The 25,937-nt window shown below is 39.5% G+C and overlaps 1 protein-coding gene across 1 annotated transcript in view; it reads right to left on the minus strand.

Moving 5' to 3' along the window:
• The window catches only part of Riok2 (RIO kinase 2), a 28,315-nt gene extending 2,646 nt beyond the window's left edge, over positions 1-25,669 (minus strand). Inside the window, exons 1-9 of the mRNA XM_004669823.2 lie at positions 25,559-25,669; positions 14,779-14,917; positions 13,796-13,912; positions 11,844-12,019; positions 10,446-10,534; positions 8,252-8,443; positions 4,716-4,808; positions 3,072-3,584; positions 27-123 (exon numbers count right to left, since the gene is read on the minus strand). Coding sequence (XP_004669880.2) covers positions 27-123; positions 3,072-3,584; positions 4,716-4,808; positions 8,252-8,443; positions 10,446-10,534; positions 11,844-12,019; positions 13,796-13,912; positions 14,779-14,917; positions 25,559-25,624 — 1,482 coding nt within the window. The 5' untranslated portion in view covers positions 25,625-25,669. The remainder of the gene's footprint in view (positions 1-26; positions 124-3,071; positions 3,585-4,715; positions 4,809-8,251; positions 8,444-10,445; positions 10,535-11,843; positions 12,020-13,795; positions 13,913-14,778; positions 14,918-25,558) is intronic.
• Positions 25,670-25,937: the final 268 nt, after the last annotated feature.

The following is a 25,937-nucleotide window of genomic DNA, read 5'->3' on the forward strand; positions in this document are numbered from 1 at the left end:
AGCTAGGTACATGTGTAAATACTTACTGGAGGAATTGTTGAGCAGCTTAGGACACTGCTTGCAGATGTAACACTCAAAGTTCTTGTTCTACATTGATTAACACTTCTCATATTTTCTTCATCTCTAAAGTAAAATTTAAGAAAACCACAGTTAGCCTCAGGGTGGTCTCAAACTCATGGCAATCCTCCTACCTCTGCCTCCCCAGTGCTGGGATTAAAGGTGTGTGCCACCACATCCAGCTCCATTAAATCTATTAATTGTATTTTCAGTCTTCTGCAAACTTCCTGAAGCTTTCAAAATGACAGACTGTTTTAAGTTACCAAATGCAACATCTTCCCATAATTGTGTTTTCCACTAAGCCTTATTAATCTGCTTTTCTTGCCACCTTCCTAAACAACAGGAAACAGAGTAAGACCCAGCAAAAATATTCTCTCTAAAACTGTGTGTGGTGGCACATGCCTTTAATCCCAGGACTTGGGAGGTAGAGGTTGGAGAATTGTTGTGACCTTGAGGCCAGCCTGCAGCTGCAGAGTGAGATCCAGGCGATGTCGAAAAGAAACTAATAAACAAGCAAATTCTTTCTCTCTCTTTGGAGACATGGTCTTACTGTAGCCCAAGCTGCCTCATACCTGTGATTCTTTTGACTCAGCCTCCTAAATGCTGGCATTTTAGGAGTGCTCTATAATCCTCAGCCAGGGGTCTGCTTTGTGAGGTAGGAAAAGATTTACATATATATATATATATATATATATATTACTGTTGACAGTCTTTTTTTTCTAAATTTTTTTTGTTCATTTTTATTTATTTATTTGAGAGTGACAGAGAGAGAAAGAGGCAGATAGAGAGAGAATGGGCGCTCCAGGGCTTCCAGCCTCTGCAAACGAGCTCCAGAGGCATGCGCCCCCTTATGCATCTGGCTAACGTGGGTCCTGGAGAATCGAGCCTCGAACTGGGGTCCTTAGACTTCACACGCAAGCACTTAACCGCTAAACCATCTCTCCAGCCCGATAGTCTTATTTTTCATACTACTCAATATTTTCTTAAGAACTCAGACAAAATTAACTCTTAATAACTAGTATTTTTCTACATCACTTTGCTTCTGCACTTAGCAAATGTTCTGCTTAGGCCACACAGTAATAAAATGTTGGCAGCACATATCCAGTGAGTACAAACATATTATTACTCCAATACCCTGTTTAAAAGGCCATTAACTCTCTTCTATGTAGATTTTGCTAGAATGATACCCAGAGGTATCATTCAAGATACCTCTGGAAACACGTTTCTGAACTGGTAAACTAAGTAAAGCAAACTCCTCCCAATGTGGGAACACCTCATCAAATGTACTTAAAGCTAGAAAAGAACACAGCCCCAGCCTAAGAAGAGACCTAACTTTGTAGTCTTACTCTGAGTTGGACTGACTTTTTAGCCTCTTAACTCAGATGGGAGCCTATGCTCTTGGCTGTCCTGAGTTTCCAGCTTGCTCACTCTAGGCCAACCCCCACAAATCATATAGGTGGCTTGACTTTGCAACTTTGCAATGGTGTAAAAGTGAAAACAGATTTCGTAAAAACCACTGGCAATATATAGTATGATACTCTTGAGATGCTTTGAAGTACTAAGCCAAAGGGAAAACAACAGATTAAATAACACTAAGTTGGGCTGAAGACATGACTTAGTGGTTACGGTATTTATCTGTGAACTCATGTTTGAATCTCTGGGTCTCATGTAAGCCAGATGCAGTGACACAAGTGAGCAATGTCGCACATGAGCACAAGGGGGCGCACACATTTGCAGTTCATTCACAAAGGATGAAGGGCCTGGCATGCCCACTCTGTCTCAAAGTAAATAAAAAAAGCTATAGATTTTGGTAGCTTAGGTGTAGGATGTGATCCCATGGTAAGTTGAGGAACATCTGTAATAAATCTTCTGACTTTTATGAGAATGCAAACCAACAGTTACTAAAACTTTTGAGTCACAGTTACCCTTTTCCACTAGCTGACTTTTTCTTTGTATGTATCTCACTTAATTTTCAAAGTTATTAAATGAACACAACACAGTTGCTGAAAATACATAGCCATGTGGAAAAGGACTAAAATTCTCGCACTTAACCACAAAAACTGTAAAGATGGCCTTGTCAAATGCTTAAAAAAAATGTACTGCTCAGCTGATTTGTCATTTATTTTTTTATTTTTTTTTTTATCAAGGTAGGGTCTTGCTCTAGTCACAGGGTGGCCTCAAACTCATGGCAATCCTCCTACCTTTGCCTCCCAAGTGCTGGGATCAAAGGTGTGTGCCACCACACCTGGCTCAATTATTGTTTTGAAATAAATAAGGTCACTATTGTAGTAAACTGTAGTTTGTTTCTAAACAGTCTCAAATCTAAAAATTAGGTTTTAGCACTTTTTGTTAATTTAAGCTGTTTGATTAAAATTTTCAATACAAAAAATTCTTAAAAAAAAACACATTATGTAGCCTTAGCTATATATCAAGAAAAAAAGCACTGCAGGTTTAAAGCAGCAGATTCACTATGGATGTTTTACATAGAAAGTACATTTACTGCATCTTACATATTTACATGCTGTTATAAATATACTTAGATGTATAATTGAAGAAACAACTCACTATATAAAATCAGATCACTTTATTGATACCTACATTAATTTTGTAAAAGTCGTCAGTTTTTAGTTGGAGGCAGAATTCTTTGCTAAATAACCCTGAATCAGATCAACTGAAAAGGCAGATTTGTTGGCTTTCATTTCAGACATAGTGGTAGCAGAACTATGTGAAACCATGTTTCCTTTTACAAACACCCTCATTTGAGCAGGGCACAGTGGCACATGCCTTTAATCCCAGTACTTGGGAAGCAGAGGTAGGAGGACCACTGTGAGTTCAAGGCCACCCTGAGAAGGGAATTCCAGGTCAGCGGGGACTAGAGCAAGATGCTATCTTGAAAAACAAACAAAAAGAAAAACAATACAAACAAACAAAATCAAATACATTCATTTGCCAGAATCAAAGAAAGCACTGGTCTCAAGATTAGAGTAAAAAAGCATACAAGAGTCTGCCCATACCTGGAAGGCCTGAGCTCCCTGCTCAATGATGACAAGGCAATCAGACGAGGGTACTCATCTTCACATTCTTCAGAGCCTGCAGAGGTTTCCTCTTGTCTTGTCTGACCATCTTGTTTGATGTGATTTTCAGTTCTGTTCTCCTCAGAAAATCCAGTTACAGAATTGTCAACAACCTGTCCTTTCATTTTGTCCAAAACTTGATTGAGTTCAGTCATTTCAAATCTAGGTCCATTAGCACTCTCTGATAACCTGTCTCCCTTTATCTGCTCAAGGTCTCCAGAGGAGCTGTAATGGTAGCCATCTGATTCCTCTGAATTTTGTTCACTTTCCACTTCCGCTGTACAAACCTTTGCTTTTTCTGACACATCCTCATCAGAAAATGAGAAATCCGATCCCTCTTCTATTTCTGTGGTTTGATCATCTGGACCTCCCAGATGTAGCAGCTCATCATCTGTCTGCATTTCCTTTGTGTATCCACTTGCAGAAACTTCAACATCAAGAGAATCCTCCCTCCTTGGAAAAGGTGTCAAAAGTGAAAAACAGTAAAAATCAAAATGAATTCTACTACTATAATAAACTATGACTCTACAGTGAGCTAGTCTAAATACTTCAAATATTTCCTTTTAACTCTAATATTTAAATGGCTTAAGCATCTAACTATCAAAGATGAATGATTACAAAGTAGCACATTAATAAAAAGGCTATAGGAGCTGGAGAGATTGCTTAATGGTTTAGGCGTTGGCCTGCAAAGCCAAGGAACCCAGGTTCAATTCCCCAAGACCCATGTAAGCCACATACACATGGTGGTACATGTGTCTGGAGTTTGTTTACAACAGCTAAAGGCCCTGGTGTACCCATTCTATCTACCTGCTTCTCTTGCTCCCTCTCAATAAATAAAATAAAAACATTAAAAAGGCTATAGAAACTTCAGCTGAGATCTATTAAATTAGTAAATTAATTTTCAAAATAGACTAAAGACTTTTAAAAATTGTGTAACTAGGGCTGGAGAGATGGCTTAGCGGTTAAGCGCTTGCCTGTGAAGCCTAAGGACTCCGGTTCGAGGCTCGGTTCCCCAGGTCCCACGTTAGCCAGATGCACAAGGGGGCGCACACATCTGGAGTTCGTTTGCAGAGGCTGGAAGCCCTGGCGCGCCCATTCTCTCTCTCTCCCTCTATCTGTCTTTCACTCTCAAATAAATAAATAAATGAAAATTAAAAAAAAAATTAAAAAAAAAATTGTGTAACTCATCACAAACCATGAAATATCACAAATATGTAAACCAAATAAGTATATAAACCAAACTTAACTAAATTGCATAAAATTCTGAATAAAGAAAAAACACAAATTTCATTAAGTCTGTTTCCTTATGAATGAGCTATGAATGTTTGACATAACACTCAAAATAGAATAAAAGTTAGTTCTTAGCTCCATAAGGAAATAAATATATTATATCTAAATATTCAATTGCACTGTTTTAATGGACTGAAGGCAGGTATTTAATGGAGCAGTGATAGCAGCAGTAGTCAGCAGCAATTGGGTGTCAAAGGTGACTAGACAGTCTTTCAAATAAATGTTTTAACTTTTGAAATTAAATAACTCATCTATTTAAAGAATTCCTCATTATAAACAATTCTGAATACAAACCTGATATCGCTAAAGGTTGGGTAGAGCTCACTTTCATAGCTAAAACGTTTCATGAAGAAATCCCTAATGCATTTAACATCTCTGTCAAAATACCTATAAAGGAAAACAGATCATTTTTATATATTCTTTGTATATTCATCTTTTTCCTAATAAGTTAATAAAATATCCTTCTTAGCTACAGACACTTCTGTTCTTCACATGATGTTACACAAAAGAAAAAGATACAAGTTGGTTGTACTTGAAAAAACTAATACACGAGGAAATTTTGTGTGATAGAACCTGTGAATTCTGTTTTAATAGTGAGAAAACAATAGTTTTCCTGCACTGTTACTTAATCTGTAGTGAGAAAAGATGGAAGAAGAATGGTGTGAACTCTAGTAAGGGCTCTGCATTTTGGGAACAAGTTCCCTATAAGCCTCTAGAACCCGCACCAGGAACGCAGCCATTGCAATCGAACTCCAGGAGCTTGGGCGACCTAGTGGGCACGTGCGACCTTGGGCTTGTCCAACCTTTGTGCATCTGGCTTATGGGGATCTGGAGAGTTGAACATGGGTCCTTAGACTTTGCAGGCAAGTGGCTTAACCACTAAGCCATTTCTCTAGCCATGGAGTCTGTACTTAATATGTAGTAAGAAAAGATGAAGGATGGCGTGAACCCTAAGAAAGTGACTATGGGAACTACATTTTAGGAACATGTTCCCTCTTAGCCTCTAGAACCTGCAGTCTGTCTGATGTGCTCCCATGAATAACACCCACTACAAACTAGCCAACCAGGAAAGCTGGAGATAAAAGTCAATGACTCATAAGGAAACTGAGTTTCCTGGGCTGGAGAGACGGCTTAGTGGTTAAGGCTCTTGCCTGAGAAGCCTAAGGACTCATGCTTGACTCTTCAGATCCCACATAAGGTAATTTGCCTGCAAAGCCAAAGGACCCAGGTTCAATTCCCCAGGACCCATAAAAGCCAGATGCAAAAGGTGGCACATGCATCTGAAGTTTGCAGCAGCTACAGGCCCTGGCGTGCCCATTCTTTCTCTGTATGTATCTTTCTATCTCTTTCAAATAAAAAAAAAAAAAAAAAGGGCTGGAGAGATGGCTTAGTGGTTAAGGCACTAGCCTGCAAAACAAAAGGACCAATGGAAGCCAGATGCACAAGGTGGCACATGTGTTTGGAGTTTGTTTGCAGTAGCTAGAGGCCCTAGTGTGCCTATTCTCTTAATCTCTCTGCCTCTCTAATAAATTACTTAAAATTATTATTCTTAGTATGTTCACATCTCCCTACTACACTTTAGGTTTTTTTAAAGCAGGGGAAGGGCTCAATTATACTTCAATCTCTTTCACTCAGCACAAATCGTGTGCCCAACTACTGGTTCATAAAAATTCAAATTAAGCCGCATGTGGTGGTGCACACCTTTAATCCCAGCATTTGGGAGGCAGAGGTAGGATGATTGCTGTGAGTTTGAGGCCACCCTGACACTCCACAGTGAATTCCAGATCAGCCTGGGCTAGAGTGAGACCCTACTACCTCAAAAAACAAAACAAAACAAAATCGCAATCTTTTTCCAAAGAACAAATCAGACTAAACTTGTAATATCACAATCTGTCATTAATAACTTCTAACTTCAATCACGTAGTTCTATTCTTTATTAATAAAAATAGTGACTTGTCAACATCCCAAGACTGCTAACCATCCAAATATCAACCATTAATCGTTTGGTATTGTTTTATTGGAAGTGTTTTTAAGTGACACTTCTTTGTTTCACATAAATAGACATTTCTAATGAAAACAGGTGGAAGACAAGCTGTATTTAATTAATATAAACTTCATGCACAAACACTGCAAGACAAAGTTACTCTATTGTATAGGCGATACTACCTCATCTTTTACAAAAAAGAAGTTTCTCATAAAATTTGAAGCAGGAAGCCGGGCATGGTGGTGCACGCCTTTAATCCCAGCACTCGGGAGGTAGAGGTAGGAGGATCACTGTGAGTTTAAGGACACCCTGAGACCACAGAGTGAATTCCAGGTCAGCTTGGTCTAGAGTACAACCATAAAACCCTACCTCAAAATAATAATTGAAAAGCCGGGTGTGGTGGCGCACGCCTTTAATCCCAGCACTCGGGAGGCAGAGGTAGGAGGATCGCCGTGAGTTCAAGGCCACCCTGAGACTACAGAGTTAATTCCAGGTCTGCCTGGACCAGAGTGAGACCCTACCTCGAAAAACCAAAATAATAATAATAATAATAATAATAATAATTGAAGCAGGAAAAGAAAACATTAACCATAACAGGATTATATTCAACTGTATCATAGCATACAAGCAATTAAAAGAAAAGGTTGTATTGTTTGTATTGTATCATTTGGCTGCTTTAAGTGGCTAAGTAATGTGAAGTACATTATATACAGCAGGGCTGGAGAGATGGCTTAGCGGTTAAACGCTTACCTATGAAGCCTAAGGACCCTGGTTCGAGGCTCAATTCCCCAGGACCCACGATAGCTAGATTCACAAGGGGGCGCATGTGTCTGGAGTTCATTTGCAGTGGCTAGAAGCCCTGGCACACCCATTCTCAATCTCTCTCTCTGCCTCTTTCTCTCTGTGTCACTCTCAAATTTAAAAAAAAATGAACAAAAAAAATTTACATACAGCATACCCAGCCATGGTGCCCTATGCCAAGGATGACATCTAAAAATGACAAAAGATAATCCACTGGTCTAACAACCAACTCCAATCCAAACAAGTTTTACCAAGGCCTCAATATACTAAGCTAGTCTTCGTGAAGCTATCTTGGAGGTAACCAAGAGTAGAATAAGGAGAAAAGCAAACTAAGTGCAGGCTAGGGTTTCCACTCCATGTCCCTTCTTTTTCTGAACAGGCTTTTCTTTTTAAAAACTGGACTTCCTCTTAAAATTCTATTGGAATAAAGGGCTCTATGTCAAAGTAAATACAATGTGAGTATCTGTCATTTCAAGTTCAAATTCTTTAGAGGCTACGGTAATTGTATTTTACATATAAAAAAATGGGCAGTCAATGTTTTCAGACTCCTAATACAAAGAGTAAGGTTCAAAAACTGGATTCACATGTATTTTCTCTCTTTTAAAATATTGAGGAATAACAAAGATTCTCTCACAAAGGAAATTCTTGGAGCTAAATATCCTTTAATCAAAAAAAAAAAAGGAGCTGGGAAGATGGCTCAGTGGTTAGAGGCAACTGCTTGTAAAGTCTGTCAGCCTGGGTTCAATTCCCCAGAACCTACATAAAGTCAGCTGCAGTAAGTTGTCCATGTATCTAACATCTGCTTCCAGCAGCAAGAGACCTCGGCATGCCCATACACACACACACACACACACACACACACACACACACACGCACACACGCACACACAAAATTTAGGAAAAAACCACCCTGCACTTGTAATACTAAAACTAGTTATTTCAAAACACTTAATGACTCAAATGATACACAAAACTGGAAATTGTGAATAAAAATTAATCCTATCACATACATCTATACTGCGTTTAGAACTGAGTTTAGCACTGACCATTCGGCATTTGGATGTGAAGTTGAAACCATTTGTGGAAAATCAATCATGGTGATGTGATCATTTTTATCCAATATGATATTGAACTCATTGAAATCTCCATGAATCAGACCATGATTTGCAAGTCTGACAATTAGTTCCATAGCTTCATCATATACTGATGCAGGATCTTCAACATGGTGGACCTGACACCTGAAAGTATTTTAAGTATGAGTAGGTTATTTGTACCAATTTATCATTCTGATGACTGTAGCTATAAGGATACATGCTATTCATTCCTTGTCTCCCCAGTTTTCTTCTCATTCCCATCTTTTAAAATGTCCAACTGCTTTTCACATGAGTCTTTAAATTTCCTTCCTCCTAGTTTCCAAAGAGCCCATTTCACATACTTTCTTTCACTTCAAGAGAAAAAATCTCTTGTCAAGACTGCCAATGATTATCTTTTTTTGGGGGGTGGGGGGTTTCAAGGTAGTGTCTCACACTCTAGCCCAGGCTGACCAGGAATTAACTATGTAGTCTCAGGGTGGCCTCGAACTCACATCAATCCTCCTACCTCTGCCTCCTGAGTGCAGAGATTAAAAGTATGCGCCACCACAACCAGCACTAAATCTGAATTTTTACTCATTATTATTCCTAGTCAGTTGACCACCTTCCCTCCTTCAAATATATATATATTTATATATATATATATATTTGTCAGGAGCCATAGAGCAAAAGCCTCTCCATTTTGCCTGGGCCTGCTCATAACTGACTCATTACTCAGAAAGCTGGTCCATCCAGCTTTCTGTTAGGTACTTCTGGAACCGGTCCGCAGACTGCTTACAGAATCTTATCTTTTGCAAAAGGCTAGTTTATGGTCAGGATGTGAAGCCTGGTGCAGTCAGTTAAGCCAGTGAGGCAAGATTAGATGAATACCTAATTACATCCCCTCTAGGTTTCCTGACAAGTCCTTGCCCTGGCCACGTCCCCTGCCCCCTACAACCCTATATAAACCTACATGTAAGAATAAACTCTCGAGGCCGTGACAAACATCTAGCATGGTCTCCTTCTTGTGTCTGTTTGCCTTCTTTCATTCAGGTTATTTTCCCCTCGCTTCCTTGTTCGACTCCCCGCTGGCCGGGGCATATTTTTAATTTCAGAGAGAGAAAGGGAGGGGGGAGGAAGAGAGGGATGGAAGGAAAATTGGCACACTAGGGCCTCAACCACTGCAATTGAACTCCAGATGCTAGAACCACCTAGTGGGCACATGTGACCTTGCACTTGCCTCTCCTTTGTGCATCTGGCTTAAAAGGGACCTGGAGAGTCCTTAGGTTTCGCAGGGAAGCAACATAACCGCTAAGCCATCTCTCCAGCCCTCAGATACTTCATTTACTCTTGGGATACCATCTCTTCAAATTTCCTCTTTCCTCACTCAAGCCAAACATTGGCTGTCGTCTTTGACTCTCTACATCCTGCACAACCAAACCCAGAACCAAACAACTCATTAGCTCTACCTGTAACAGTGAGAATCTCAGCACTCTTTACCACATTCATGATGATCACTGTGATCAGAGCTGTTATCATATCACCTCATCTTTCCTGCTCCTCTGCTCTTACCACTTATGATCTCCACCCCCCCCCCCCAAATCATTCCTCACAATCCCACCTTAGGCTAACAGCTCTAGCTACATTGGCTTGGTATCTCTCATGCCAACCACGGCTGCAAACAGGCTTATACCAGGTCCTATGCCTCTGCTTTACTTAGTAGACAGCTATGTGGTTTCCTCCTCCTCTAAGATTTCACCTTTTAATGAGAATCTTCTTTGTTGCCCAATGTTAGATAGCAATCTTCCACCTCCACCTAAGTATTTCTATCCACCTTATACTGGTTTATTTTTATCTACAGCTCTTACTGATCCACCAAGTATATTATAATTTCCTTGTTATTTATTACATGTCTGCTTCCATCAGAATCTAATAACTTCCATGAAGGCAGGGACTTTGTTTTTTTTTTGTTCACTGCTGGGCTAAAAATGCGAGGCACATACAAGATTCTTGAATGAATAAAACTGAGTTATATTGCATTTAATCCTTTAAGGGGAATTTCTAACTCCCCTGAAACCATAGTCCAATAATTTAGTAAATTTTATTTTAAAAATCTCAATCCTATATTCATTCATTTGGCCCTAGTCTTTCAAAACTAATGAATACTTACAATGGATAGCCATTTATTATCTCCATGACCACTGCATGGCGATTATAATCAACTGGCTTTGGAACTGGAAATTTCCTCTCATATAATGCCTAAAACAGAAAAATAGGTAAAGCAAACAAAGAGATTATTGATTTTTAATGTTTTTGAAGAACGACAAAAACATTTATCTTCACACAACTAGAAGAAAACATGACAAGGCTTATTAAACTATAGTTAATACAAAGTTATTTATACTTGGCTTACTTATTGTAAGAACTAGCTGTATAACAAAATAAAACTTACTAAAGTTAGCTTGATTTAACTTTCCTTCCAAAAATGAACACTTATGTTCATTTGAGTATGAGTTTTCATGATTTTTACTGTGCTTGAATTACAAAATGAGTATGAAAGTCTGTGCTCTCAAGCCTAGGACTCTTCTGTATCTCCTAAATCAAAATTTCTTTCCATTAGAATGTTTTAAGCACACATCAATAAATGTCAGAAATACACTGTGTTCTGGCATAGTAGGAAATAAAGCATTCCAAGTCAGGATTTTTAGTTTGTGGAGCAGTGTCCTTTCTTTTCGGAGTACAACTTACAATAAAAACCTTGTATGTGACAAACATACATAGTAGCCTGAGTCACACATTCTTTATATATATAATTTATTTATTTATTTCAGAAAAGAGAGAGACAGACTGGGTAAGCCAGGGCCTCCAGCCACTGCAAACGAACTCTGCCTGAAAAGCCAAAGGACCCTCGTTTGGTTCCCCAGTACTCACATAAGGCCAGGTACACAAGGTGCCGCATACACCTAGAGTTAGTTTGCAGTGGCTAGAGGAGTGCCCATTCTCCTTCTCCAATAATTCAATAAATAAATAAAAAACATTTTATTATTATTTGAGAGAGAGAGGCATGCCAGGGCCTCCAGCCACTGCAAATGAACTCCAGATGTGTGCTACTTTGTGCATCTGGCTTCCATGGGTCCTGGGGAATTGAACCTAGGTCCTATGGCTTTGCAGGCAAGTGCCTTAACTGCTAAGCCATCCCTCCAGCCCTCCCCCCCACAAAATATATATTTCTTCTGGTTTTCCGAGGTAGGGTCTCACTTCTCGGCAATCCTCCTACCTCTGCCTCCTGAGAATTGGGATTAAAAGTGTGTGCCACCACACCCAGCCCAAAAATATTTTTTAAAAAACTGACTGTGGGGATGAGCGTTGAGGTTAGGGAGATGCTGGATTATTTGGTTAAAAAGGAGGTACAAGTATCATCTGGTTAAGAAATGTAAAGTCATTTCAAATGGGAAAGCATGGGGGTGGAGAGGGAGGGAATTACCATGGGATATATTTTGTAATCATGGAAAATGTTAATAAAAATTAAAAAAAAAAAAAAAAGAAATGTAAAGTCATTAACAAATACCTTCATGTAGGCAAATTCCTTCATGGCAGAGAGACGAGATAAATAAAGCCAAGAAACAGTGTGCCTGTGCTTGTGGTAATCACGCTTGTTTTTCAGATTTCGGAAGGAGGTTCTTCCTAGTCTGTGAAGCTTTAATGCAAACTGCTGCCCTTCTTCATTTGCAACAATATAAATATCTAGAGCCAAGATTTTAAAATGATCATTATTATATTTTCACTACAGTTAAGTTAAAATAATTCTAACTTGACCTGCCTTTATTTGCACCTACCTTTCCTACTGTTTTACCATTAAGTTACAGCCCAGTCCACAAGAGGCAATTTAACATCTTCTATTATCCACTGCATTGATGGCTAATATTGAGACATTGCTTTTACTGTAAAAGAAGTCTTATCCAAGGATACTCATTCTACCACTAACCAAAAAGAGTGAAGTAACTCAAATGACTATTACTAATCAGGAACTGGTAAAATCAACTAAAGAACATCCACACAATGCAATAGCCTATAATTATAAGAGGGAGAGATTCACTAATGTAAAGTACACCAAAAGTGAATGAAAGACATAAATCAAAGTGTGAAATAGAGTATTGTTCATTTTCATTTGTGGTTAAAACAGCATGTAAATATACATATTATTCTTAATACATAAGTTGCTGCATTTATACAGCAAATGCACAAAAGATTGTAACAGGAAACTGAAATGAGAAATATAAAATCAGGGCCAGGCACGGTGGTACTTCGGAGGCAGAGGTAGGAGGATCCCCATGAGTTTGAGGCCACTCTGAGACTACAATTCCAGGTCAGCTTGAGCTAGAGTGAGACCCTACCTCAAAAAAACAAATAAATAAATAAAAATTTTAAAAATCAGGCTTTATTGCATTTTCTTTTGTATTATGTGCCATTGCCATGCAATGAACTTCTTAAGTATTAAAAGTGTTTTTCAAAATTGATTATTTGTTTCATCATTTGGTTTTCATATATTACTGGAATATTTACAATAGTTAATTCACGATTTTGTACATGGAAATAAACACTAGTCACAAAAACAATTCACAGAAAGTACCCCTAAAGGGAATATTAATTTTTCTGTCTCTGCTGTGTTTAGTGCTCTAGTGTTACTGAAGTAATATATAAACACAGAAGACAGACAAACCATACAATGCACCATGAAGACCTTTTAGAGGGTAGTATTCTAATAACTATTTTCCTTCCAAGTTTAACTCTGCTTCCTAGTTCAGACAATATAACTAGCTGGGAAAACTGCACAAGACAAAAAGCAGTATATAAGATGGTATGATATAATGAAAATGATTCACTTTTCTTTATTCCTGCCTTCCACATAGAAAGTAAATCCATGCACATCCACATGTCCAAGCTATGTTATAACGCTGTTTTTGTCTACCACCTCACCTCATATACTGCATACAGACATGTCTTTGCCTTGCAGGTCAAAGTAGGGTCTGAAGTGTAGGAAACTCAGTGGTAAAGCACGGGCCAGCACATGTGAGGCCCTGGGGATGACCCAAAACACCAAAATTGGGGGAAGGGGGATGGTGGTGATTAGAATTTAACTCTTAGATAACTGAAATTTCAGAGATAACTATAGCTTAGTAAACTAATTATTAAATTAGTTACTAAACATAAAACTCCATTCCTAGTCTATATTCCGAACAATTTTTTTTTTGTTTGTTTTTTGTTTTTCGATGTAGAGGTTTCACTGTAGTACAGGCTGGAACTTACTATGTAGTCTCAGGGTGGCCTCCAAGTCAAGGTGATACTCCTACCCCTGCCTCCCAAGTGCTGGGATTAAAGGTGTGTGCCAACACACCCAGCTTCCAATTCTCTGATCTACTGTTTAGCTAAACATTATAGAAAAACTGAAAGAGAATACTTTCTAAAGGGGAAACATTAACTAAAACAGACAGTACTTCCAACAGTACCATTAGCACTTACCTGACTCTTTGCCAACACCCATCTGGTTTCCAACAGACTCAACTACCTGTCTAGAAGAAAGTGTTTTCAAAGCTAGGTAATCATAGCCTGCATTTGTCAATCGATATCCCTGGACAGCTAGACAGAAATCAAATGAGAAAGATTATATTTCAGTTATACATTAGTAACAAATCACAATTCAAGTCAAGAATTTTAAAAAGGGAGGTCTCATTTGGCAAAAGCTTCCCAGGTTTATACATTTCTGATTTCTTCGTATAGTTTTACTCCTTATGTAAAATTACTATGTGATCCACATATAGACAACTATGTGTGTGTGACAATATAAACAAACTAAAATCAGAATATTAGATATTGATTTGATCATGAATTCATGATTATATATCCATGCATGTAATATCCTCTTCATTTTTCCAATAATTAACTTAACTGTATTTGTGTATTACCCTTTTCATTTTTTTCAATAATTTGTTGTATTTTATAAAGACAGTATGAGCCAGGCATGGTGGCACAAACCTTTAATCCCAGCACTCAGGAAGCTAAGATTGGAGTATTGTAAGAAGTTCCAACCTGGCCTGGGACTACAGACTGAGTCCCAGGTCAGCCTGGGCTGAACTCAAACCCTACCTGGTGGGGGATAAAAAAGAATTTACAAAAGGTTTCTAAAATTTTTCCTTTAGCACAGATAGTCTGAAAGAAATGCTTTAGAGTTATGGGGCAGAATGAATTTGTCCAGAAGTGGCAGCAAAAGTGTGACTATCCTACTTGTTCTGCAGTATACTTGCTACTCCTTTGCCCAACCCCTTTGATATCTGGGTAGGCCCTACGACTGTTTTTGATTGTGAACAGAGTGTGGCAGAATGTTGTGTCTCTTCTTGGTCTAATGCTTTCCTAGTCTGACAATTTTCACTTCATGCCTTTTGAATGTATGTTCTGGGAAAAACCAATTACCTGAAAATTAAAAAATGTTGCTTCCAAATACTTACTTTTGGTACGTTCCCAAGCTATAAGTTTATGTTTCACTAGCTCTCTTAAAACTTTATTACAGCCACCATGTTTCAGGCTGGCTATAGAAGCAACCAAACTGCAGGGAACAATTTCATGGTTCTTCATGCCCATTTCAACCTGAAATACAAGGAACCATTATGATATCATTCAAAGTCCTGTCTATCGAAACCTTGCTAGGAAATTAACTTCTTGAAATTTTCCCGGCCACACAGTTCTCCAGCTAGTTATGGGTCACATAACAGATTCCTAGCAATATATCATTAGGCAAACAGAGGATATAAAGTATGACACAAAGTGAGATGACTATTTTGTCTCTGTGTAGTATGACCTTACAGGATGACTGTAGAACACATGGTCTGTGGCTGACAGAAAGGTTATGACAGTGTATGACTAAAATGCTAGTATATAATTATTTCCTTCACTATCATTTCAATTACAATTTGATGTACAGAGTAATCACTGACACAATTATCTACTTCAGAAGTAGGAATTGTGAAGGCTTGACAAGTTGCTGACACAAAGTATATTCTGTGATAAGTGCTGACATATTAAGATTTGTCTTAGAGCTGGGCATGGTAGCACACGCCTTTAATCCCAGCACTTGGGAGGCAGAGGTGGGAGGATCGCCATGAGTTCAAGGCCACCCTGACACTACATAGTTAATTCCAGGTCAGCCTGGACCACAGTGACACCCTACCTCGGGAAAAAAAAAAAAAAATATTTGTCTTGGGCTGGAGACATAGCTCGGTGGTTAAGGCGCTTGCGTACAAAACCTAACCACCCAAATCCAATTCCCTAGTACATGAAAAGACAGATACACAAAGTGGTGCATGCATCTGGAGTTTGTTTGCAGTGGCTGGAGACCCTGGCATGTCTATTCTCTCTGTGTGGCTATCTTTCTCTGCTGGCAGAGAAATGAAATTTAAAGATTTGTCTTAAAAACTTCAAATACTCCAGGTATTTATTAAATCAGTATTTAATAAGAAAGAACATTATGTATGCAAGCAGGTATTGTGCTGGCCATTGTGGAGAATATATTTAAATTATACTCCTTGGCTCTGGAGAATGAAAAGTCGTTCCAGGTGGGTGTTGTGGCGCACACACTTAATCCCAGTACTCGGGAGGCAGAGGTAGGAGGAACAATGTGAGTTCAAGGCCAGCCTGACACTACATAGTGAATTCCAGATCAGCCTGTGCTAGAGCAAGACCTTACCTCAAAAGAGGAAAACAAATAAGACAAGACAGAAAGAAATGAAGCTCCAAATCCAGACAGAATAAGGAATAAGACTTCTGGCTGAGGGATCATTTGCAAGGTGACATACATGCAGAGAAAGCAGAGTCCCACAAGGGTGGGAGGTTTAGAACAGTACATACACAAGAAAGCACTGAACACAAGGAGCACCAGTTTGGACAGCGGCACATGCAAAGAAGGCCAGAAAATATTAAGAATCAGGTCTTGCGATGCAAACCAAGGTGCTTTATACTTTTTCTTCTCTTTCTTTTTTTTGAGGCAGAATCTCATTCTAGCCCAGACTCACCAATCATAGCCCAGGCTGGCCTTAAGCTCCATGGTAATCATCTTACCTCAGCCTTCCATGTACTGGGATTAAAGGCACAAGGTACCATGTTTGGCCTTAAGAAACAAAATTAAATATTAACAAATAATTATATATATATATTATATAAATATTATATAAATATATATTTAGTGGAATTTTAAAAATTCAGTTAAAATCTTTTTATTATTAAAAAAAAAGGTTAGGGACTTCCGGTTAAGATGGCGGCGTAGGTACCACGCCAAAACAGCCTGGGGGGGGAAGACCAAAAAAAACTCAGCAAAATACACACTTTTACTAAAAAGTGAGGTGTATAGGAAGTTGAGGCGGCAGCGGAGAAGTAGAAGAGTTCCAGAGCATCCAGAGCCTACACAGGCGGGAACAGCGGCTCCGGGCCGCTCGGCTACCCGCCGCAACCGCGGAGCGGCAGAAAACCGCCGGACTCTCGGCTCGAGCCGCAGGACAAGCCAGGTGCGGGATTTTCCCCTCACACCGCGCTCTCCGCAACTCGGGAAACGTGAGGGGAGAGCGGCAGCGAGCAACGGAGGGAGGAGCAGACCGCGAAGTAAAAGCACACGTGGAGAAACGATACAACCAGAACAGCGCGGCTCCCTCCCCTCCCCTGCCGCCTGAACCCAGCTCCAGCGAACACAGCAGTGGCCCGGGACCCGGCCACGCCAACTTGGGCTGACGGCGGGACCCAAGCAGGAGCAGAATTTGGCAGCAACTTCAGCGGCTCCAGCACCGGTACCAGTGGCCCCAGCAGCAGCGGACCCAGGAGCAGCAGCGGTGGCAGATCCCGCAGCAGCGACTTCGGGGGAGCAGCACCGGTGGACACGGCAACGGCAGCTTCAGCAGCGGTGGGGGCTCCGGGGGTGGCGCCTACAACAGCTGCAGAGGCTGCGGCAGCGGCTCGGTTTGCCCCGTAGGAAAAGCAAGTGCCCAGCTCCAGAAATCAGAACAGCAGCCCGACGACCAAGGCAGCAACTTGACTGAGACCACAATCACCCAAGGTAACTGGGATTGCACCAGGGAAGGGTCTCACTTGGTCACAAGCTGACTTGGATACCTCAACAGACCAGAAATCTAAACCTCTTTGTTGATAGAGGATCTGGTCATTATAATAACTACTCTTGCATACATACTCGGGGCTGATTTAGATGGAATGGGTACAGTGTTTAGCTAAATTTTAGAATCTACCAGTATATTATTCCACTCAGCCTGCTTGAATACTCCTATAGCAGGGAAACTCAACCCCTAAGAACATCTTTGTAGATACTCTGAAAGTCTTAAGAGCCACACCTAATACCTTAAGGTCCTACCCTGAAAATATATTACACCAAAGCAATTGATACAGCTAAGAATACACAGCTAGCTAGAAAATCCAAGCATTCACTTAATCCAAGATGCAAAAATATATACATTATAACACAAGAAACACTAAAAAGCAAGACGATATAAATCCACCTAAAAGTATTAATGCATCAGAAATGTCCTCCAGTGAGAAAGAGTTAGAGGAAATGCCTGAGAAAGAGTTCAAAAGAATAATTATAAATATGTTCAAAGAGGTCAAAGAACACATGAAAACAATCAAAGAAGAAATCAAAGAGGAAATCAAAGAGGAAATCAAAGGAATCAAAGAAGAGGCAGGACACCAATTTAATGAAATAAAGAAGGCAATACAAGACATAAATAGAGAAATAGAAATAATAAAGAAAAACCAGTCAGAATTACTAGCAATGAAGAACACAGTTAATGAAATAAAAAACTCTGTAGAAAATCTCACCAGTAGGATGGATGAGGGAGAAGACAGAATATCTAAGCTAGAAGATCAGGTGGCAGACCTAATGCAGTCCAACAAAGAGAAAGACAAACTTATAGAAAAGTATGAGTGGGAATTTCAAGATATTCGGGACACTATGAAAAGATCCAATATAAGAATTCAGGGCATAGTAGAAGGAGAAGAATTCCACTCCAGAGGCATAGTAGGCATCTTCAACAAAATCATAGAGGAAAATTTTCCCCAAATTGGGAAAGAGGTGCCAATACAGATACAGGAAGCCTTTAGAACCCCAGCCAGACAAAACCCAGAAAGAAACTCTCCTCGCCACATTATACTCAAACTTCCAAACACACAAACCAAAGAAAAAATATTGAAAGCAGTTAGAGAGAAAAATCAAGTTACCTACAAAAGCAAGCCCATCAGGATTACAGCAGATTATTCAACACAAACTTTTAAAGCCAGAAGGGCCTGGAGTGATATATTCCAAGTTCTGAAAGATAACAACTGTCAACCAAGGTTACTTTATCCTGCAAAGTTATCCATCCAAATAGATGGAGAAATAAAGACATTCCATGACAAAAGCAGGTTAAAGGAATATCTGAAGACAAAACCAGCTCTACAGAAAATACTTGATAGAATCCTCCATGCTGAACAAAAGGAAAAGCACACATATAAGGAACCTAGAAAAAACCAGCCATACTCAAATACCAGTTAACAGAAGAGAGCACAGGTAGAACAAGTAACACACACACACACACACAAATGGCAAACATAAATACACACCTTTCAATAATATCTCTTAATATCAACGGTCTCAATGCCCCAACGAAAAGACATAGATTTGCAGACTGGGTTAAAAAGCAGGATCCTACAATTTGTTGTCTTCAAGAAACTCACCTTTCTACAAAGGATAGACATTATCTTAGGGTGAAAGGTTGGAAGACGGTGTTTCAAGCAAATGGGCCTAGAAAACAAGCAGGGGTTGCTATCCTAATATCAGACAGGGTGGACTTTAGCCCGAAGTTAGTCAAAAAAGATAAGGAAGGTCACTTTATATTGATTAAGGGCACACTCCAACAGGAGGACATTACAATCCTAAACATATATGCACCTAACATGGGGGCTCCCAAATTCGTCAAACAAACACTATTAGAACTAAGGTCACAGATAACACCAAACACGGTGGTGGTGGGTGACTTTAACACCCCACTCTCATCAATTGACAGGTCATCCAGGGAAAGAATAAACAGAGAGGCATCTGGACTAAATGAGGTCATAGAAGATATGGACCTAACAGATATATACAGGACATTTCATCCAAAGGCTGCAGAATATACATTCTTTTCAGCAGCACATGGAACATTCTCTAAAATAGACCATATATTAGGACACAAAGCAAATCTTAACAAATTCAGGAAAATTGAAATAATTCCTTGCATTCTATCTGACCACAATGGAATTAAACTACAAATCAGTAGCAAGAAAGGCTACAGAGCATACACAAAATCATGGAAGCTAAACAATACACTACTAAATGATGAGTGGGTCAATGAAGAAATCAAAAAGGAAATCAAAAAATTTATAGAGTCAAATGATAATGAGAACACAACATACCAAAATCTCTGGGACACAATGAAGGCAGTTCTAAGAGGTAAATTTATAGCCTTAAGTGCCTATATTAAGAAATTAGAAAGGTCGCAAGTAAACGACCTAATGCTTCGCCTTAAAGCCTTGGAAAAAGAAGAACAAGGCAAACCAAAAAGTAGTAGACGGGAAGAAATAATAAAGATTAGGGCAGAAATTAATGAAATAGAAACAAAAAGAACAATCCAAAGAATTAATGAAACAAAGAGTTGGTTCTTTGAAAGGATAAACAAGATTGATAAACCCTTAGCAAATCTGACCAAAAGAAAGAGAGAAGAGACACAAATTAATAAAATCAGAGATGAACAAGGTAACATCACAACAGATTCCAGAGAAATTCAAAAAATTATAGGGACATACTATAAAAGCATATACTCCACAAAGTATGAAAATCTGAAAGAAATGGATGATTTCCTTGATCTATATGACCTACCTAAATTAAATCAAAATGAGATTAATCACTTAAATAGACCTATAACAAACATGGAGATCCGAGCAGTTATCAATAATCTCCCAACTAAAAAAAGCCCAGGCCCGGATGGATTCACTGCTGAATTTTACCAGACTTTTAAGGAAGAGCTAACACCATTGCTTCTTAAGCTTTTCCAGGAAATAGAAAAAGAAGGAATCCTACCAAACTCCTTCTATGAGGCCAGCATCACCCTGATACCAAAACCAGGCAAAGATAGAACAAAAAAAGAAAATTACAGACCAATCTCCCTCATGAACATAGATGCAAAAATTCTCAACAAAATATTGGCAAACAGAATACAAGAGTATATCAAAAAGGTCATTCACCCTGACCAAGTAGGCTTTATCCCAGAGATGCAGGGATGGTTCAACATACGCAAATCTATAAATGTAATACATCACATAAATGGGTTGAAGGACAAAAACCACATGATCATCTCATTAGATGCAGAGAAAGCATTTGACAAAATCCAACATCCCTTCATGATAAAAGTCCTACAGAGACTGGGAATAGAAGGAACATATCTCAATATAATAAAGGCTATTTATGACAAGCCTACAGCCAACATATTACTAAATGGGGAAAAACTGGAAGCTTTTCCACTAAAATCAGGAACAAGACAAGGGTGTCCACTGTCTCCACTTCTATTTAATATAGTTTTGGAAGTCTTAGCCATAGCAATAAGGCAAGAGACACACATAAAAGGGATACAAATTGGAAAGGAAGAAATCAAGTTATCACTATTTGCAGATGACATGATTCTATACATAAAGGACCCTAAAGACTCTACTAGCAAGCTGTTAGAGCTAATCAAAACCTACAGCAATGTAGCAGGATACAAAATAAATACACAGAAATCAGTAGCCTTCATATATGCTAACAACAAACACACAGAGGATGAAATCAGAGAATCACTCCCATTCACAATTGCATCAAAAAAAATAAAATACCTTGGAATAAACCTAACTAAGGAAGTAAAGAATCTATACAACGAGAACTTTAAGACACTCAAGCGAGAAATTGCAGAAGACACTAGAAAGTGGAGAAACATCCCTTGTTCCTGGCTTGGAAGAATCAATATCGTGAAAATGGCAATCTTACCTAAAGCAATCTACACATTTAATGCAATCCCTATCAAAATTCCAAAGGCTTTCTTCATGGAAATAGAAAAAACAATCCAAAAATTCATTTGGAATCATAAAAAACCTCGAATATCTAAAATAATACTGAGCAACAAAAAAGAGGCTGGTGGTATCACCATACCTGATTTTAACCTATACTACAGAGCCATAGTAACAAAAACAGCATGGTACTGGCACAAAAACAGACATGTAGATCAGTGGAACAGAATAGAGGACCCAGATGTAAGCCCAAGTAGCTATAGCCACCTGATATTCGATAAAAATGCCAAAAATACTCATTGGAGAAGAGACAGCCTCTTCAGCAAATGGTGTTTTGAAAACTGGATAAATATCTGCAGAAGGATGAAAATAGATTCTTCTATCTCGCCATGCACAAGAATTAAGTCCAAATGGATTAAAGACCTTAACATCAGACCGGAAACTTTGAAACTGCTAGAGGAAAAAGTAGGGGAAACCCTCCAACATATTGGTCTTGGCAAAGACTTTCTAAATACAACCCCAATTGCTCAGGCAATAAAACCACAGATTAACCACTGGGACCTAATGAAATTACAAAGATTTTGCACCGCAAAGGACACAGTGAAAAAAGCAAAGAGGCAACCTACAGAATGGGAAAAAATCTTCGCCAGCTATACATCTGATAAAGGATTAATATCTAGGATATACAAAGAACTCAAAAAGTTAACTAATAAGGAATCAAACAGGCCAATCAAAAAATGGGCTAAGGAGCTAAATAGAGAGTTCTCAAAGGAAGAAATACGAATGGCATATAAGCACCTAAAAAAATGTTCTACGTCACTAGTCATCAGGGAAATGCAGATTAAAACTACATTGAGATTCCATCTCACTCCTGTCAGATTGGCCACCATCATGAAAACAAATGATCATAAATGTTGGCGGGGCTGTGGAAAAAAAGGAACCCTTCTGCACTGCTGGTGGGAATGCAATCTGGTCCAGCCATTGTGGAAAACAGTGTGGAGGTTCCTAAAGCAGCTAGAGATTGATCTACCATATAACCCAGCTATAGCACTCCTAGGCATATATCCAAAGGACTCATCTCATTTCCTTAGAAGTACATGCTCAACCATGTTTATTGCTGCTCAATTTATAATAGCTGGGAAATGGAACCAGCCTAGATGTCCCTCAACAGATGAGTGGATAATGAAGATGTGGTACATTTATACAATGGAGTTCTACTCAGCGGTAAAGAAAAATGAAGTTATGAAATTTGCAGAAAAATGGATGGACCTGGAAAGTATTATACTAAGTCAGGTAACCCAGGCCCAGAAAGCCAAGCGCCACATGTTCTCCCTCATATGGGGATCCTAGCTACAGATGACTGGGCTTCTGTGTGAGAATGAAAATACTTAGTAGCAGAGGCCAGTAAGTTGAAAAGGAGACATAAAGGGTGGAGAAAGGAAGGGAAGAGGATACTTAATAGGTTGATATTGTATATATGTAATTACAATGATTGTAATGGGGAGGTAATATGATTGAGAATGGAATTTCAAACGGGAAAGTGTGGGGGTGGGGAGGGAGGGAATTACCATGGGATATATTTTATAATCATGGAAAATGTTAATAAAAATTTAAAAAAAAAAAAAAAAAGGTTATTAGCAAGCATGGCATGGTGTTGTGTGCCTTTAATCCCAGCACTTGGGAGGCAGAGGTAGGAGGCTCACTGTGAATTAGAGACCATCCTGATATTACATAGTGAATTCCAGGTCAGCCTTGAAATTACCTTGAAAATAAATAAATAAAACAAAACAAACAAACAAAAAAGGCTTCTAGCACACAAAGAATTAGCTTCCATTATGTTTTCCCCACCTCTTTCCCCCTAATTCCCAGGTCCTCTCCCTCCCTACCATAGCCTAGCTTCTGAAAAACAAATTTAATGATGTTTAAGCAAATGAGATGCATGAATTCTAATTAGAGCACTGGTTTTACAAATTAGCTTAAAGAAGGCAAAATTGGAGAGAATGTAACAGAGAATTAAGACAGCATTTCTAGGGGAAGGGAAAGAGTACCTGAACAGGCAACAAGGTAAGGCGGGAGAGGGAGAGGATTAAGATCTTTAGCAAGTATCTGGGAAGGTTTGGCAACTGGATATAAGCTAGTACGAAGAGTCAAGTCAAAATTGAAAGTGAATGCAATCACTGAGCAGGAAATAAACAGAATTAAAATGAAGGGTGAAGTGGACAGAACTTAGGTGAAAGATATTTTACTGAAAGATAAAGTCAGCAGGGTGTGGTGGCGAACCTTTAATCCCAGCAGAGGTAGGAGGACTGCCATTAGTTCAAGGCCACGCTGAGACTACATAGTGTAGCCCAGGTTGAACTAGAGTGAGACCCAACCTTGGGGGGGGGGAGGAGGATAAGGGCAACAAGTTAAATACAGTAACTCTTATATGAGGTGGCAAAAAGTTTAAAGACAGAGGGGAGATTTAAGAAAGGTAACACTGATTAAGATTCAACTAAGCCTGGGATCTATCTTTAATGAGCAGGCCATTTCTTAGTGACCTTCAAGTCTTGGAAAACAAATCTGTTATTGCTCTGGTGTCTCACTAAAACTGTTTCACTTTAATTTTTTTAATTTCTAAAAATATATATTTAAGGCTGGGCATGGTGGTGCTGCCTTTAATCCCAGCACTTGGGAGGCAGAGGTAGGAGGATCACCACAAGCTCGAGGCCTCATAGTGAATTCCAGGTCAGCCAGAGCTAGACTGAGACCCTACCTCAAAAATAATGTGTGTGTGTGTGTGTGTGTGTGTGTGTGTACGCGCGCGCGCACGCAGTATGTACACACACACACACACACACACACCCACACACACACACAGATGTGGAGAGAGAGAGGAGAGCCAGGATGGATGCACCAGGGCCAGCTACTGCAAACACACTCCAGATACATATACATCTGGCTTTATGTGGGTACTGGGGAATCGAACTAACCCCTCACTTTGTCCAACTTCTTTTCTATGCTTTGTTCCAACCTCCCCAGGCTGTGACATCATTCTCCTGACTACCCTTAATCTGTCAAAAACATTAAGTAATGATGAGGAATTAGAAAAGGAAAGTATTTTCTGATATGAGGGTAGTTACTTAAAGCAAAATCCCAGCTGATTTAAAGAATCTACATAAGAAAAGTATTCCAAATTTCCTGACCTTGCATTTAATCAATTAAGTGTTACCTATTTATGACTCATTTCAAATATCCTCAACACAAGCTTTGAGATACAGCTATAGATTATACACAATATAGTCCCTATCATGGACAGCACTCCTTACCAAGAGATAATGGATCCTAAATAAGTGTTCTGACTTGTTCTGAAAATACATAGATTTATATATTGATATGGTTATAAAATCAGATTTTGTCTTTCTCACTAAGCAACATTCAGTGGCGGCCTCACATTATTTACAAAGCCTGCCACTGTCCATCATGATATGGTTCTCAGCTTTTCCAAGTACATCCGTGACCAGTCTGTGGCTTACTATGCTTCAGCCACTCAGGCCTTTCCTACAAGTCTTTTGTTTATTTATTTATTTTTCTTCAAATCTTGCGTCAGGGCCTTTGCACTTATTTCTTGTTAGTTCCTTTGCCTCCATCTCTTTGCAAGGATATCACTGAAGTGGCTCTTTGTCCGGGAACTGCTACATGCCCCCGTTCATTCTTTCATCTGGGGGGGGGCGCATTTATTCACTGCCTTTCAAGAAACAGAGCTTAAATGAAAGAGGAAGCTATGGAGAGAGGAATCCAACCTCACCTCAAGGGATTTGGTTTAAAGAGTAAACAGACAAGAGTCTTGGATCCCAGCACTTTTCCCTGACTACACAATGCAAAGACTGCACATACGCCCACCCTTCTACCACATGCATACTTTCTACCTTTGTCATCGACTAGAGTATTTAATACCTAATAATATTTTAGTAACTTCTTTACCGGCTTACTTTTCGTCTGTTTAGAAAAGGGGAGACTTTGCTTTTTGGGAGGGATAAATTTCTCAATAAAAGAACAAAAACTTATAAAAGGCAGACTCCGGCGCTTTTTCTCCAGGTCCCAACCTCGCCCTCGACACACATGCCCAAGAGCGTCCGCCAAGCTCCCAGCCAGCCCAGAACAACATGGGAGATGGCTGAGGGGAAAGGGTGGGTTTCTTACCGCGGTTAAGACCCTGAAGTCATCCCGACTCAGGTAACGCAGCTTAGCCACATTCACCTTGCCCATGGTGGCGCTTCGCAGCCTTAGCAAACCCTGCCGGCCGCGAGAACGCAAGGCTGCTGGGTAATCTCGCGTGCCTTCCGCGCCCACGGTTTGCGCGTGCGCGGCGCCTGGCGCAGGTCCTTGTTGCTAGGTAAACACAAGAGTTATCTGGCGGAGGAAATCAGTTTTGTGTGTCTTGGTAATCAAATAATACTGTGCAAAAGAGTGCTTTGTGTTTAAGTGATTTTTCTCTGTGACTGAACTTGGAGACCACAAATTCCCCACAAAGTGCCATTTTATATTTCCCAGCTGTCAGGACACGCAGCCGGCATGGCGT

The sequence above is a fragment of the Jaculus jaculus genome, chromosome 14 (genome assembly GCF_020740685.1).
Source record: "Jaculus jaculus isolate mJacJac1 chromosome 14, mJacJac1.mat.Y.cur, whole genome shotgun sequence".
NCBI classification, from domain to species: domain Eukaryota; kingdom Metazoa; phylum Chordata; class Mammalia; order Rodentia; family Dipodidae; genus Jaculus; species Jaculus jaculus.